General features: G+C 31.9%; 3 protein-coding genes across 4 annotated transcripts; 2 read left to right on the top strand and 1 right to left on the bottom strand.

The window, feature by feature from the left end:
* The first annotated feature begins 1998 nt into the window (after nucleotides 1–1998).
* Nucleotides 1999–4242, top strand: LOC18009087 (myb-related protein 306). Of its 2 annotated transcripts, XM_024152062.1 has the most exons (4): nucleotides 1999–2434; nucleotides 2559–2688; nucleotides 2914–3632; nucleotides 4218–4242. In XM_024152062.1, exons 1-4 carry the CDS (start codon nucleotides 2302–2304, stop codon nucleotides 4220–4222), a joined length of 987 nt encoding a protein of 328 aa, XP_024007830.1. In that variant the 5' UTR covers nucleotides 1999–2301; the 3' UTR covers nucleotides 4223–4242. The 2 variants fall into 2 exon arrangements, with proteins under 2 accessions (XP_024007830.1, XP_006390404.2); XM_006390342.2 differs by lacking the exon at nucleotides 4218–4242 and having other exon boundaries at nucleotides 2914–3964.
* A 3156-nt stretch (nucleotides 4243–7398) lies between these two features.
* On the bottom strand, nucleotides 7399–8079 carry LOC18009007 (mini zinc finger protein 1). The gene has a single exon (XM_006390341.2). The coding sequence runs from the start codon at nucleotides 7978–7980 to the stop codon at nucleotides 7687–7689; it is 294 nt and encodes a 97-aa protein (XP_006390403.1). The 5' UTR covers nucleotides 7981–8079; the 3' UTR covers nucleotides 7399–7686.
* A 7564-nt stretch (nucleotides 8080–15643) lies between these two features.
* Nucleotides 15644–16479, top strand: LOC18008350 (gibberellin-regulated protein 6). Its single transcript, XM_006390340.2, has 3 exons — nucleotides 15644–15878; nucleotides 15987–16014; nucleotides 16097–16479. Exons 1-3 carry the CDS (start codon nucleotides 15783–15785, stop codon nucleotides 16276–16278), a joined length of 306 nt encoding a protein of 101 aa, XP_006390402.1. The 5' UTR covers nucleotides 15644–15782; the 3' UTR covers nucleotides 16279–16479.
* Nucleotides 16480–16515: the final 36 nt, after the last annotated feature.

Below are 16515 nucleotides of genomic sequence, written 5' to 3'. Positions count from 1 at the left end.
GTAATAAGAACATCCAGCTATTTTACAGATATTGCTATTACTCTGTATATATTTTTTTTTTTTTGGAATCTTGCGGTTACCAGAAAACAGCAAATTTATTTATTTGATCTAACATAGTACTATCAACTGTCATCGAATTCAAGACAGTACGAATCACGGTTCGACATAAACATTACAAACGTTAAAAGAAACAAAACCATAAATAGTAAAACAAAATGGGCCAAAGCCAGAAATAGTAACTAGACCTCACTGGTGTACCATTTAATTGTGTCGCGTAGACATCAAATGATGCAGTGGACGAGAATTTTTCCTCAAAACAAAAATTTCAAAAAAGTAAACGTGGACGTTATTAAACAATATCTTGACAAAAAAGCAGGGAAGAAAAAGAGGTTCAATAACTAGCTATTTTTCATGATTGTTATAATTTTTTTGGTAGAATACTAACCGTAAATTTAGGAATACAGTATTTTGTCATTCGATATGTAACACCGTCATATCTTTAATCTTTGTTACGACACGAGTCCAGCTGTCCTTTACTATTAACACTGATGAGGCCTATCATGCATGGCCGATTTAAAAAGGAAATAACTCAGGTATAATTTTTTTACATATATCCGTAGTAAATTTAGCCGTTCCGATTCAGACAAATCTCCCTTAAGCCCAATATTTTTTTTTATATATAAGTTTAATAACAGTTTACATGATTGAATTGCCAAGAGTTAATGTGATAATTCTGCATAAAAAAAATTCGATCCTAACTTAGACCTATAAATCAAATTTTCCACTAGAAGAGAACTACTCTATTACAACTTTTTGGTTAATAGTTTTTTTTTAACATTAATATTGTGGCATATTCTTTTTTACCTGTTCTTATATATGACAGGATCATGGAAATGTTAGGTTCGATTGATGATACAGAACCGTAAATAAAAACTATATCAAAACATTATGGTATAATTAGTTAGACAAATATAGTATCACGATAATAGACATCAGTTTAATTTTCTCAAAAAAAAAAAAAGAGATATCAGATTAATCATAATTTGATTGATAAACGTGACGATATGACAAAACATGACGATCAATAAATAGTAACTAAATCGTAAAATAACTGATTATATATTTAAACCTTCATTCAATAACACTTCTATAAACAATTTTAAATTAAAATATAAAAGTAAAAACAGAAATATAATTGTTTATATAATAGTATCACTTTTGTATTATCACGTGATAACTGATACGGTAAAATAAAGAGACTGTATCTTTGTTATTTCAAAATGATAGTGGTACAAAACTTCGTACTATGAACAAAATAATTGTATTACATCTCTCTTTACCACAATTTCCTTACTATGTCTCTTTACCACAATTTCTTTACCCTATCAGTAACACGCGATAATACAGAAAAGGGATATATAATATCACCAATCGAAGGGCATGCATGATTCACAATGATTCTCAACAGTAAGCATATAAAATGTCACCTACATAATCGGTAAATAGTAAATACTCGTAATCAGGTGCAGTGCCAGTGTGCCACGCCCCGGCCCTTTGATTAGTATAGCCACGTAGAGGAGAGAGAGAGAGAGAGATATGACTTCTTAGAGAAACAAAGGAGAAGATGAGTAAATGCTCTTCGCTATCTCTATTGACTCCTTTCCTCTTAAATCAAAGGATTTTTTTTGGGATCAACGGCCACGTAGAGGAATTCTTTGGTTTTTATTATTTTCTATCAATATTTATCTGTTTGTTGCGGTTTACTTCATAGCCACGTTAATTTATTTACGTCAAAACATAAAAGTTATTCAGTGCTCATATGACTATGTTCATATGATAACGACATGCAAAAATAAATTAATTTCTAAAAAAAAAGGCATAAAATTGTTTATCCTCTTGAAAAAAAAAATTAATTCATGCGCTAGCGCTCGTTTCGGTTTATATATGTGTTATGGGTGTCTTTATTCCAATGCAAATAGATCCAAAGAGCGACCCATGTGACTTAGACGCTTGTCTTTCTCCTCAACATCCAAACTTCAAAGTCTTTAGTGAAACCTCCCTTGTAATAAGCAAACAACAACAACAAAAAAGAGCTAAAGAGAAAGATTCAATGAAAGAAAGGAAGACTCTTTCAAGTCCAAAGTGACATTTTTAGAAGACCTTCTTTGCAAAAATCCAATCTTGGAGTTTTACTAGTTACTCTATAGCTTCCAAACAAACACACACACACACACACTATACCTACGTATATATAATAGGGAGAGAAACAGAGAAGACGATCAAGATCTTGTGCGTGTGGATATGGGTAGACCACCTTGTTGCGAGAAGATCGAGGTGAAGAAAGGACCATGGACTCCCGAAGAAGACATAATCTTGGTCTCTTATATACAACAACATGGCCCTGGAAACTGGAGATCTGTTCCTTCAAACACCGGTATTGATCTTCATTCCATTTTCTTAATCCTTAATTATCAGCTTACATATATAAAATATATATCTGTTTTCAAACTTATTACATACATAAAATATACATGTATATATATATATATATATTTCAGGTTTGCTAAGGTGTAGCAAGAGTTGTAGACTTAGATGGACTAATTACCTTCGCCCCGGGATCAAACGAGGAAATTTCACTCAACCTGAAGAGAAAACGATCATCCACCTCCAAGCTCTTTTGGGTAACAGGTATATATTTGAAAATGCTCCTTTAAATATTCTCACCATTTCTATAAATTGTATGTTAATTTGATGGATGTTAAAGAATAGACACTTCTAAGTGATTTTGTGTTCGAAGCTCATGATTAAATATTTATTTTCATCTCTAATATAATCTCTCAGTCTTCATCTGTCGATTAATGTTTTGTTTTTAAAATTTATTTTATTTTATTGGTTATCGTCTTTGAAAATCAGATGGGCAGCCATAGCATCATATCTACCTCAGAGGACCGACAACGATATCAAGAACTATTGGAACACTCATCTGAAGAAGAAACTCAAGCTGCAGCGTCAAAACGATACCACCAACGAAGACAACACCGATATGACAGAGATGTCGTCTTGTGATAACAACAACAACAACAACAACAGCAACAAAAGGTTCGCCAACAAAGGACAATGGGAGAAAAAGCTTCAAACAGACATCAACATGGCCAAACGAGCCTTATTCCAAGCCTTATCACTTGACCAACCATCTTCATCGATCCCTCCTGATCTCGACTCACCAAAACCTCCTCATAATCATTCTGCCAACGGTACATATGCCTCAAGCGCAGACAACATCTCTAAGTTACTACAGAACTGGACAAGCTCATCCTCTTCAATGCCTAACACTTCATCACTCTCCAACAACCGGAGCTCAAGCACCGGTGAAGGAGGGGTTCTTGATCATCACTCTTTGTTCTCATCGAACTCAGAATCTGGATCAGTTGATCATGAGAAGTCGAATTTGATGGCGGAGACAAGTATATTCAAAGGTGAGAGCAGAGCAAACAATGACATGGAAGCAACTACTAATGCTACTACTGATAATCATGGCTCGTTGTCTTTGATCGAGCAATGGTTGTTTGATGATCAAGGCTTGGTTCAGTGTGATCACGATCAAGAAGATCTCATTGATGTGTCTCTGAAAGGTAAAAATAATGATAGCAACAGTCAAGATTTGTTCTACGAAAAGGAAAACGTGGAGCAACTCTATAGTTCTACCAAGTATAGGTAGTCTTGTGGTTTTAGTCTCATCCAAAAGGATGTTGTGCTCTCTGCACCCTAGTTTTAACCTTGTTTGAGAGAGATGTATGATAGCACAAGCAGGTCCCGGCAACGAAGTCTACGGCCGGAACTTCCTTGAGAAAAGCAAAAAAAAAAAAAAAAAAGCTATCTAGGTTTACCGTTTTTTTAGTATCCTTTTATCATTTTTAGTTAGAGTTTATTTCACTGCGTGGCTTGCTCTTGTCAAGTCGATGAAGAAAACTATGAATTGTGATCTACTTAATGAGTGTGATTTTTTTTTAAAAAAAATAATGCAATAAACTAAGCTTTCTTTTTTATTTCTTTTTGATAAATCAATATCTTTATACTTTTCAGGATTGAAATTTGTTATCTAAATTTTTTTTATTAGTGATGTCGTAGTTGACACTGGTCAGATTCAACCCACGTTTAACCTATGTTGAACTTATTCATATTAAATGTTGATCTGACTCTTCTGTGAAACTGTGTAGACTAAAGCCCGGGAGTCAATAGACTGAGTGATTGTGATCAGGTAGCTGTTAGTACTAAGAAGCTCCGGTTCACAAAAGGAAAGAGTCATTGACCAAGTGTGTTAGCATGGTCTTTGCAAAGCAAACTGAATCCCGTTCCCTCCAACCGGGTGTCGGAGTCTAGATCATCCAATTAAATAGATAAAAAAGAATTGATCCAGATATTTACTTTATTTAGGTTTTATCAGCATTGTACATGTTTTTGGAATTATTGAAATGAGTTTTGTTTTTCTTTTTTTCTTTTTTCCAACGAGGCATCTTCCTTTCCTAATAGTATCATTAAGAGTTTGATGTCACTACTCAAACAACTGTGTGATATTGTGAATGATGTTTAGTTTGTGAAGAAAATAAATGGTGTTAATAGTCTTCATTAGATCTTTGAAGTCTACGTGCATTAATGATTATTGGGTATTTGGGTTGGGACAGTTATGTCATCGACTATTATAATTATTCTTGTAAATGATACAGTATGTATTATTCAGTTTATATCACGTCGGTGGTTGATGAACTTTCTGTATTTCTCTAATACTATCTAACTAATAAAGAAAGCTGTTACAAAAAAAGGCTGCCCCAATATGAAATTGAATAGACCGGCAAACTCTTAATCATTGATGAATCATTGTATAGTATGGTGTACCAAATGTGTTGGTTTCTTCAAAAAAAAAAAATGTGTTACATCAAGTCAACGTAATTGACCTAGTCAATAACGAAATAGAGATTAGTTTCCTAAGCCCATTTAATCTAATGGGCTTCTCTATACCCAGCAACATAGGCCTTGATATATCTCTCTTTCTTTTATTACATGCTTGGTTTGTACAAAAGAATTGATAATTTTTTTTCCTTTTTGGTTTCCAATAAAAATAAATACATCTACTGCATGCTTTGATCATCATCTACGAATTGAAAGGAAAAAAAAAAGAATGTGAATGTCGAATTAAAAGGACAGAAGCATGTGATCTTTAAGGGCGGGCCTTTGGAAATCACATCGATCCCATGTATCGAAGGAACTCATCTTCACTTCAATCATTTTCTCAAACCCATATCTCCCTTGTTAGATAAGCCAAAGGTTTCTTTTCGCTGTCTTGGTCCACTTGTTTTGTTCATTTTTGGCCCCTTTTCATTATTCTTCAACAGAGATTATTATTATTTAAATTGCCTTGTCATTCCACTAAATTTCCTTCTTCGTGACCCCCTTTTGTTTTAAAAGTTTTAGTGCCTATAATTTAATTAGTACTAATTAGTGACTGAAGTTGAATTACATAGAACTTGATATGAACTAGAATTTAGTGATTATTACCCATTTACCCTTATTCTAATGAACAAATCAATAAAGAAAAGCTACCTACCATGGGCCTTTAATAAGCTTTTGAATGTGCCCTAAGGCTCTCCACATCGGTCCATTACTAAGGAAAAAAAAGTCTTTAATTATAATCATACTAATTAGTGGGTGGGTCGTATAAACATTGCACATTTACGAAAGAGCCAATTATCAACCAAAAAATGCCGATTGTTCACCCAAATAAAACCAATTTGACTTTATAAAAAATAATATTATCATTGGTCTTTAAATGTTGATTGATTTGCCAATAACGGGCCTTCACCAATCTCAACTTCAAGGTCTCCATGACAATTGCATACCACCTAATTGAAAAGATGTTCCGATATTTTGTTTTACACACTTTAAATCTTTTTCGGATGTTTACATTCATGCACTTCGAGGCTCCGGTAGAGAAGAAAGAAACGGATTTTTGACCAAAAAAAAAAAAAAACGGATCCTAATTTTGATCTACGTTTGATTATGTAGTTTGCATAAAAACTTTCGACAATATTGATTTTGATTGGAAATTCATGTGATGCCGGGAAAATGATTAGGCAATTTCGCATGTGTTTAGGGATCACAAAAGTCTGTGGAGATTGAGATATTTAAAACTTACTTATATTAATTTTTCTTCGCTTAGTTATTTGCCGTTCATTCTTTTTCATGCGATATGGTGGTATTAACTCCGAGTTACTACTGTCTTTAGAGAGATCCACAAATGACAATGCACAAAACTTTTGTATTTAAATATACGTGTCATATAATGCCAATATATTAAAAATTGACTGTATACAGTTCAATTTCTGGAGATTCACGATACGTTCTAGTTAACAAAAAAAAAGTTGGAATAGAAGGATATAAAGCTCTTTTCGTTTCAAACAATTATAATAATTAAAAACTATAGTGGTCTTTTCCAACAAATTTGAGTGGCCACTTTAGATGATGGCAAGCGGCCAATACATCATTTTGTTAATCACAAAACCAAATCTTTTTCCATGGCCATGATTTTACATTAATATTAAATCGTAGTTGCTTCCGCCTCTCCTTTTGATTCCATAGGTTTTACAAATAAATAAACAAATACCATTAACCTAGACGATAAGAAAACATGATTCGATATGTGGACCGTTTGTAATAAAAGAAATTGCCTACGTTATTCTATAAAAATTCACGCTTTCAAACACACGCAATATTAGTATATTTTAAACGGAATTAGATTCAAGAAGCCAACAAAATTGGAATTAGATTCACCTATCTTCGAGTTAAAAAATCTGATCCATCAGTCTACTATATATCATTAACATCCTCATATTTCCTACTCAACAAGTATCTTATTATATATAATTGGTCGTGAGTTGTGATTGGCAGATATATAACATGACTCTAAAACGTATGTTAAAATAAAGGGTTTTTGTGGAAAAATATTACATGTAGGTAATCAAGACGATCTTTTATGACGTATATATACAAAAATTTCCTTAAATTTAATAATTGAACTCGACAAAAAAAAGTTAATAATTGAATGGATTAGTGTTTCATATATATACATTTCACACAATCTTTTTATTCACACGTTTAATTAAGCACATATCAGGGTTCAATATTATTCAAAAAAAAGACTGCTGCTACACACATGTATTGGAACTTGTATTCGATTTTTAACTCTGTACTTAAAAAATAAGAGGCCTCCTACGAATTATCCCATATAGAAGGTCGAAGAATGGCCAGTATATATAGTGTGATATACTTGATCATATGCTTCTAATCGTATGAAATAAATAAATCGAATATCATTCTCCAAATTAAAAACAAATCTTGCTTCGATCCTATAATGTCACTTGTTGAACATGGCACTCATTTATATGGCACTCATTAAGATCCACAAAGCTAAACCTATCAAACATACTATTGTTTACATCACAAACAGAAGTACAGAACTATACAAGATGTCAAAGCAACAAAGCCATTTTAAAAATACATATAGGTCGGCAGTATGTGAGCTGTTGATATACACATCAATAATTATATACAAATATATCCTCTGATAAATTCATCTTGAAAATTAATCGATAAAATCCAAATCACAGAGAAAAAGGCTAAATCCTCGAAAAATCAAGCGTTAGGAGGAGAGTACTCACAAACAACCTCCGTATCGACTTCCTTCCGGTGAAAATTCCGGTGACAACCACAAGCCGCGCATCTCAAAGCATCGACACTTCCTTCATCGCCGGCGGCCATAAACTCACGGCAACCATCGACGGCGTAACCTCCGATGTTAGCAGCGTGATTTTTCTGACACTCCACGTAACGGACGTTACTGATCGCCGATGAAGAAGTAGTAGTCCAAGACGACGACGTGTTGGAGTTTCTTGATCTTTGCTTTAGGACCATCTGTCTCTTCTTCATCAGGATCTTGGAAACCCTAGTTTTTATCGATTTGGTTACCCTTTAAAAGTTGAAAATGGCTCTTTGGTCATACGAAAGATCTCTTTATATGAAAACGAAGTGAAGACTAGAAGATGTGTACTTGCCCCCTTTTATATATTAGTTAGGCTTTGTTAAACTATCCAACCTAGCTAGAGGGATTTAATTATATACCTACGGTGTCGACAAAGTAGCTTAAAAATGGGGCTACTTTTTTTTTCCCTATAAGTTATTTTGAAATTTATATGCATACGACTAAAATATCTATGTACTGTATACGGTACTATATGTATTATCTTAATCTAATACATGTGTTTACTATATATTTTTTCTTAATAACTGATTATAAACTATCAAACGGCTGAAATCATTCATTTATTGTATCGTGTTCGATAGTTAGTGATGATATGTTCTATTTTGAAACTGTATCTGATGAAATCTATACAGACTACAGTGTATACTATTAAAATGGGTGTGGTTTTGTCTCTCTGTCGATATAACGATATTCATTCTCTTCCATTATTTCACCCTATTGTCAATTTGTCATGTTCAAACGCGACATAAGGGTAATATACGATTATAAATGGTCTTCAATTCTTTTTTTTTTTTTTGAATCTTAAATGGTCTTCAAGTTGTCTAAATAATACTAGTATAAAGAATATTAGTGACAACAGCGAGAAAAGAAGAAGAAGAAGAATACAGATGAAATAACAAATTCATGTTAAGCTCAATTGTTAGAGCTAGAACCAAAAAAACAAAACCAGAAACCAAACTGAACTAGAAGGTGTCGTATGTATATCTAAACTTGAAATAATTAAAACTATTTAAAACTACTTTTATAAATTAAATATATTAGTTATTTTTAAATTGAAATATCGGAAATTTTTCAGTTATATTTTTTAAAAGTATTCAGTGAGTCTTAAACCTCTAATATCAAAATACCCGAAATCTAAAAATCTGGCATACGAATACTCATACCTAGTTAGAGCTTACAGGTGAACCATATAAGATTATAAGGGAAGCCTTATTTAGTGGAACATAAGAAATAACAAAGATATATTAATTAGTGGAACATTAAAAAATCACAAAGAAATGAAGAAATCAATAGCCAGCCTTATTTTACCGTCGAGATCACGTGCAATGCATTATACAGATAATTCATTTATATGTAATAGAATAGAATAGAACAGAAATAAATTATTTGAATACGTAAATTAAATGCGAATCCGACTCAGTCCAACGGACTTGCTCCCACAAGCAATAGACAATGACAGGTTAATATTGGAATGCAATCGCATTTCCAATCACCTTTTATTATTGTTCCAAACTTTTTGTTTTGTTTTGAATCTCAATATTAATCCAAACTTCCTATATGTATCTATATTATAGCTGCAAGTTTTCACAAGAACAAGTCTTTTTTTGTTAAGTAAAGTAAACTGTTAGGTTTAAATAAATTTATTATATATTATTGTTTTCATGGCAAACAAAGAAAGAAACATGGGAGCAAAGAACACTTTTTTTTGTCCACCACATACATACTATTTATTACTTAAGATCTACCAAGCGTGTAAAAAACGTTAAACATTTATTAGTGGTATTTTTGAGTATATATCTTTATATATCATTAGCTAATAGATATCATTTTCTAAAAAGAAAAAAAAATACTTATTAGAATATTGAATTTTCTACATAAAAAGGATAATAAACCTCCAGTGGTTTGAAAGCAATAGTAAAATCATATATAATTGAATGCGTAAGTTAGATGACTCTGAAGAAAAAAATGTTCCAACAAGGAAAACAAATAAGCTTGCGGCTTACAGTAACATGTCTCAAACTAAATGGAATGATTATAACAAATCATTTGTTCAAGATTGATTGATATATCATGGTTTTTATGGTTTTTAACCATGGTATATGTCTTATTTATAGAGTCTTTCTAGTGTTTCTCGAGTCTTTTGGAGTCTTTATAAATCATAGGTACGTTTGAAGCTTAACTGAAAACTTTAGAGCATTTTGGAGCACTTTAGAGCTAATCAGGATCAAATTCGTCAAAGATGAATCATGTGCTTTAGTGACGCTCGACACCATGGAGAGTGACGCTCGACACCATGGAGAGTGACGCTCGACACCTGTTGCAGAAATAAGGAAAACGTGATTTTGTTTCCTATTTGAAGAAGGAGTTGGGCCCAAAAGTCTCCAATAATTACAAGGAAGCCCAAAACGTGTTTTTAAGTTATAAATAGGGTTTTTAGTCACCTTATATCGATACCTTAGATTTTATGAGAGAGAACTTTTGTTTTTGAGAGCTTTTGGGGAGACAAGTCTGAAACTCTGTTCCGGAGAGAGAAGATTTCGAACCCCTGTTTATTAATCTATTTACTGCTTACTGCAATCTATTCATTCATGTTTATTGCTTCAATCTCTATGTCTGAGTAGTTTGCTTGTTAGGTTTAGGGTTCTCATAAAAGTTTTCTCTGGATGTTTGATTAATTGATTTAGTTAGGGTTCATAATCTATTTAGTTCTTCACCATATGTTGTTCTTAAAGCTAATTCTGGATTGGCCACTTACAACTTAGATCTTAGGTTAATTGATTGACACGGAAGTGTAATTGAATAACTGGAAAGAACCTAGGGTGAGCAAAGTAGCTATTCGCAAAAGAATTTGGTTTAGATACTTTGTGAATATATCGAACTTGTGCATGCTGGTTTAAATCTTTAGGGTTTGCAAAGGAATTTAGAATTCTAGGATTTTAACTTAGATAATTCTCACAACGGAAGTTGGTTAATTATAATTCTGTGATTCGAGTTCAAGAACCGTGCTTAAACCTGAACCCTGATTAATCGATTGTTCAGCATTCATTGATCTCCTGAGAAACGCCCTAAGCCTAATCTCCATCCATCTGAATCTTACAAACCGTTTTTATTGCTGCTTAGTCTAATTCTGTTGCATTGCTATTTATTTAAAATATTTCTGCTTAGCGTAATTCGATCTCTATAAGGTTTATTGAGTGATCTCTTATCTCTGTGGTTCGACCCCTATATACTACAACTGCACATCTATGGTCTTGCAGAGTAACTTAGGGATTAAACTTTGAGCAGATCAATTATACATATTAGTTATACACTTATACTTATACATCATAAAAAAGCACAGACTATCAAATGAGAAGAAGTTCATTTTTTCTCAATTTATAAACTGAGTAGAGGATTATTTATGTCATTTTTGTTTTTGATTTTCTTTTTTTGTGAACATTTATGTTGTTGACGTGTCGTCATTCGTACTTATGTTTATCAGAATACATACGTGAGTTATTGAAAAATATGAACTATCAAAAATGATGTGAGATAATTTGTTAGAAATTTGGAGTTTGACACAACTTCATAAAAACAAAAACAAAAACTTAAAATATTTATATGCATTCTTATTCCTAAAGTATCTTTCTTTCCTAGAACTCTCTAGCTACTAAATTCATTAATCATATAACCGGTACATTTTAATACAAGATAATTGATGAATTCGGTTTTGTTTCACGTTGATAACTTTTATCTCTCGTGTGCCACCTTGTATTTTGTAAGGTTAAAACAAAATGACTATTCAATACAAAACTGAACCAGCTTCGATTTTGTAAGCCAAATAAACGGGAATACAAAATTGTAAAGAAGGAATATGATTTTCGTGACATTTTCCAAAAGTAAGCAAATGATTTATGTTTTCTAATTGAATTTTACTGACTATTTTGTTTTATTAACCAACAATTTAAGTTATATTATTACTGCCTAATTAGTCAAACTGACTTCTTTACAACATGAACCAACTAAACTGGGTCCCAATTGACACACAAAAGTCCATTGTAAAGACTTTTATTCACCTTGCCCAGATAATAAGAGAATAAGTTTGTTTTTTCCTTGTTTGTTAAATAAACGGAGCTGGCTTTTAATAAGTTTTTGATTGTATGTAACGAGAAAAATAAAAATCTAACTTCATGTTTAATTCCCACATACACCGATATATATATATATATATACACATTTAACAGGTACCATAGCGACAACAGAAACACAGCAAAAAAGGAAAAATTTGTAAAGGGAAGACATGCAAATACTTAGATTAAGAAAATGCTATAATTGTCGATGATGCGATTAAGAAAAGCGTAATTAAGGTATTAAAAGCTGAAACTCAAGGAAGAATGTCGTGAAGTTGATTTGTCAAATGAATTAATAAATTAAGTAAGTTCTTAATCAATCTTTGACGACGAGTTTTGGTTTTATTTGTTCGCTCCTCAGTTACTAGTCAATAGTCAGGATCGTACTGTTGAGTTCATTTCATTATTATATATTATATATTAATTTCGAAGTGGAATTAATTAAATATAGGATTGCTTTTTTATTTTATTTTTTTTTAATCAGAGACACATGTAATTAAGAACGAGATAGATGGGGGATCATGTTGAAAAGACTCTCTGTTTCTCACCCACCGTGCCCTACTCGTGAAGTTTAGAATCATATCAACCCCTAAAAATCAACTTATTTTGTGATTTATATACATAAGTCAATATGTTGTCTTTTCGTTTTAAAATTTTAATTAATATCATAATGAGATTAATAATTATTATAATATCTCATGTTAGATATGATGATCCAGATATATTAACTTATAATAATTTATAACTAGCAGTCTAGCAGCAACGGTTAAAGACGAAATATACGAGAAAGGGCACGTAATAATGATTAGTATTAAACAACTAACTACGGCTATTTCTAAAAAGGTAAAATATATTAAGGAAACTAAACATGAAATCTACTTTTCTTCTCTCTGTCTGTCACTTGCTTATGTAATTCTTTTTTTTTATCTTTAAATTATATTTTGATTTTTGGTTCATCGGAAGCAGCCTTATTTAATTCAATAAAAAATATCTTAATTAGTCAAAAAAAAAAATAATGCGCAAAATTAACCAAACAAAGCTATCGTAATTTGATTATGTGACTGATGTTTCCTTTCACCGTTTGGATATGGATTTTTAAAACCGGGTACTGGGCTTTTAATATCCTCTCTTTCGATTCTTTCGGCCTTTTCTTGCAGAATAGTATCTGTAAACTTCTTGAAGTTTATCGTATCACTTCGGCTTGGGCCTCGTCCACTCATTAAGAAATTTTAGAGCATGTTCAATGAAGAGACTTTTATGGGTTTTTATTCTTTTCTTTATTATTAAAATAGGTTGTTTTATTAGTAAATATCTAATTTAAAATTTTGAAATTTTAGAGAGTGCAATGGAAAGACCTTCGTGGATTTAAAAAAAAAAAACTTATAATAACTATACACACTGCACGTAGGAGAAAGAAAATGAAATGAAAGAAGATAGAAAACACTCCCCAAAACTTTAAACCAAAACACACACGCCACGTAGCATTTAAAGACGTCTCTTACATCGCTTGTTTAGGTTACGTTCTATTTTTTTATTCTATTTTGATTTAATTTAATCAAAAAATATCTTTAAAAACCATCTTAAAAACGCTCGTTGAACATGCTCTTATCGAATGAAATTTTACAATTTTTGGATAAAGGATCAAATTTGAACAAATAAAAGGATAAAGGATCAAGTAAGATTTTTAAAATCCTTCTGTTTCTAACCAAACATAGCTTAAACATATAGTAAATATCTGGGAAATAGCTATAAGAAATCTATGAATGTTTATGGTGAAATAAATAATACTCCCTCTGTTCAGAATTATTTGATGTTTTAGAAGGTTTTTTTTGTTCAGAATTATTTGATGTTCTCACTTTTTAATGCAAAATTTAATGAATTTTTATAGTTTTTGACCTTTTATATTCTGCAGATTGTTTTCTTATTGGCTGAATGATATTTAAATGAATTATAAATAATATTTTTAGTATAGGAAAAATAAAAATTAAATGAATCCTTAAACTGTGTGCAAAAACCTTAAACATCAAATAATTCTGAACAGAGGGAGTAGATATGAAGGAACGAAAGAAGGTGGCCACTTAGTATAAAATCAGTATTTGAATAATAATTCAAAATGACCTCAAAACTTATACAAAGGTTTTAGTATGCTGAAATTAACGTGTGCTACTCTTTCTTTTTCTTTTGTGGAAGAAAAACGTGAAGCCTAAATAAATGGACATAGACGCTATCTATTGAACGGTAGAGTAAGGTGAAGAAATAAATGAAGGGGAGACATCAAAGAAATCGACTTCAACTTCATTTGTCAGTGTAGTAACAAGATGCCGTATCTACTGAAACGTTTAATACGAACAATTTCATAGAAAACATAACTGCTATTTTTGGACAAACATTTTTTTAAATGAAAAAATATTTAAAACCCAAAAGCATATTAATCTTTCTGGTCTTTCATTTCAAACTAACTTTTACAAAACTGTATAAGCTATTTATTTTTCTCATAGAGAAAAAAAAAAAGCCAAAAATGCAAATACGAGAAAAATCGTTAAGTTTGTTGAAACTTGAAAGCATTGGATAGATATGTCCCCCATGTGAGTGCACATGGAGTTATGCATGCAAGAAAACTGCCTCTACCCTTTTGTCCCTCTCTCATTTCTCCAATTAATTCCCACCTCTTAACTTGCATCATCTATATATCCACCTTTGCGATTTAAACACGTGGCTCCTCTTCTACATCGAACGGATCTCCTCGGATCACTTTGCTAATAGATAAGAGGAAAAGCAGCATGAATCCAGGCCGAGATTGCTCTTATCGGTCCATTTTTGGTTGGTCCCAATCACTAGCGATGGATACGTAACTGCTCCTCCATGTTACTCCCTCCCTATTTTACCATCATACCCTCCTTTTACTTGAATTTTGGATTGTCCCCAAATTTGACTTAAGAGCACATCCACCAGTAAACCCTTCCTTTAGATTGTTAAGAATATTTTATTCTTTAGAAAAGTTAGAATTTTAACTTAAAAAATAAATAAATAAAAATAAAATCTGACCAATTACAAGTGACTACATCGCGTAACAATTCCACGAGATATTAACAATCGGTTGTTAATTTTTGGGCCATTTCTTATTTATTTTTAAACCTAAATTCATATATATATATATATTGTGCCAAGAACCTGTTATAAACTTCTGATAGAAGTGTTCTAATGTGGCATAACCATATCAGCTTGTTCACTTTCTTTCTTATTCTATTCATTGTTACGACTATATGTTAAAAAAAGAAAGTTAATTGAAAGTACGTTGGCTTTCAAATTTTTAATAACGAGATGATATTATTGGATTATTCACTAAGTTTTTAATTATTTTGTGATTTATATTTCTTTTTTTTCTGAATGTATAACTTTTTTTGCGAGTTATCTTTTTTAACTGTCCCGAATTAAAAAAAAAACTGCCCCGAATTTAAAAGTCTGGTGTACATTTTCTCCAAATTCATCTGATTAATTGAAACTACTTTTTTAAATTTAAAAATGTGATTTTCCCTTTTCTTATGTATAGACTAGGGTCAATTGTTTTTTTTTTTTTTCTCTCTTGAGTTTGTTGCGTTTACTTTTACGTTTGTATTTCAAATTGTATTTTTCATAAGCGCTGTGTTGTAGACAAACAAGTGGTAGTAATTAGTATGAGACATGAAGCATATAGGAACCGTTATCAACTTATTATACATGGAATAAAGAAAGCTTAAAGACCTACTCACACCTTCTATAAATAGCTCAGACAACCGTTAGTCACACACTCATAAATCTCTCAAACTAAGAGCTTCACTACACATCTTCTCTCTCAAGAGCCAAGTGGATCAAAGGCAGCCATGGCCAAACTCGTAACTTACCTTCTCTTTATCACCATTCTCTTCTCTTTCACCTTTCTCACTATGTCAAAAGAGGCAGAGTACCATCCAGAAAGGGTAAGCTATTGTTACAAAAATCTTCATTGGAATTTTGTTTCCCTTTCCATTTCTATATTTATTACAATAAGACCTAAAACCCGCTTCTCATTTTTTTTTTGAAAACAGTATGGACCTGGAAGTCTCAAATCATACCGTAAGTAAAAAACCTCCTCATCTTCTTCTTCTTTTAATATCATATCTGATTATAAAAGCGCGCAATTTAAAACTCACTGCAGAATGTGGAGGAGAATGCACGAGGAGGTGTAGCAACACGCAGTACCATAAGCCATGCATGTTCTTCTGCCAAAAGTGTTGTGCTAAATGCCTTTGTGTCCCTCCAGGCTTTTACGGCAACAAACAAGTGTGTCCTTGTTACAATAACTGGAAAACTCAACAAGGTGGACCAAAATGTCCATGAGAAAAAACGAAAAGAGAGACTTCTATCTAGTACTTTCTTCAATTAGCTCTAGTATGTTTTCATTGTAATGATAATGAAAATTAATTTCAGTAATATTTGCCTGTATAACTGTATTGTAATTCCCGATCCCCTATAATTCCATGTTTCTTTTCTATTTGTCTTTTGTTATTTTCTTCCAATTAAGGAATACATTTCAATTAATTACAAATTCTTTGAGTTTGTAGTGAATAATTTAAA

The sequence above is a fragment of the Eutrema salsugineum genome, unplaced genomic scaffold (assembly GCF_000478725.1).
Source record: "Eutrema salsugineum unplaced genomic scaffold, Eutsalg1_0 scaffold_9, whole genome shotgun sequence".
Lineage (NCBI taxonomy): Eukaryota > Viridiplantae > Streptophyta > Magnoliopsida > Brassicales > Brassicaceae > Eutrema > Eutrema salsugineum.
Note: the sequence above shows the minus strand (reverse complement) of the source record. Positions and strands in the feature narration are given on the sequence as shown.

Bases quoted from the DNA above. Each gene is read 5' to 3' on its own strand.
- LOC18009007 (XM_006390341.2), bottom strand. From the start codon at position 7,980: ATGAAGAAGAGACAGATGGTCCTAAAGCAAAGATCAAGAAACTCCAAC.
- LOC18009087 (XM_006390342.2), top strand. From the start codon at position 2,302: ATGGGTAGACCACCTTGTTGCGAGAAGATCGAGGTGAAGAAAGGACCA. The intron at 2,435-2,558 runs GTATTGATCTTC...TATATATTTCAG, and splicing joins ATCTGTTCCTTCAAACACCG to GTTTGCTAAGGTGTAGCAAG. The intron at 2,689-2,913 runs GTATATATTTGA...TTTGAAAATCAG, and splicing joins CAAGCTCTTTTGGGTAACAG to ATGGGCAGCCATAGCATCAT.
- LOC18008350 (XM_006390340.2), top strand. From the start codon at position 15,783: ATGGCCAAACTCGTAACTTACCTTCTCTTTATCACCATTCTCTTCTCT. The intron at 15,879-15,986 runs GTAAGCTATTGT...TTTTGAAAACAG, and splicing joins CAGAGTACCATCCAGAAAGG to TATGGACCTGGAAGTCTCAA. The intron at 16,015-16,096 runs GTAAGTAAAAAA...AACTCACTGCAG, and splicing joins TGGAAGTCTCAAATCATACC to AATGTGGAGGAGAATGCACG.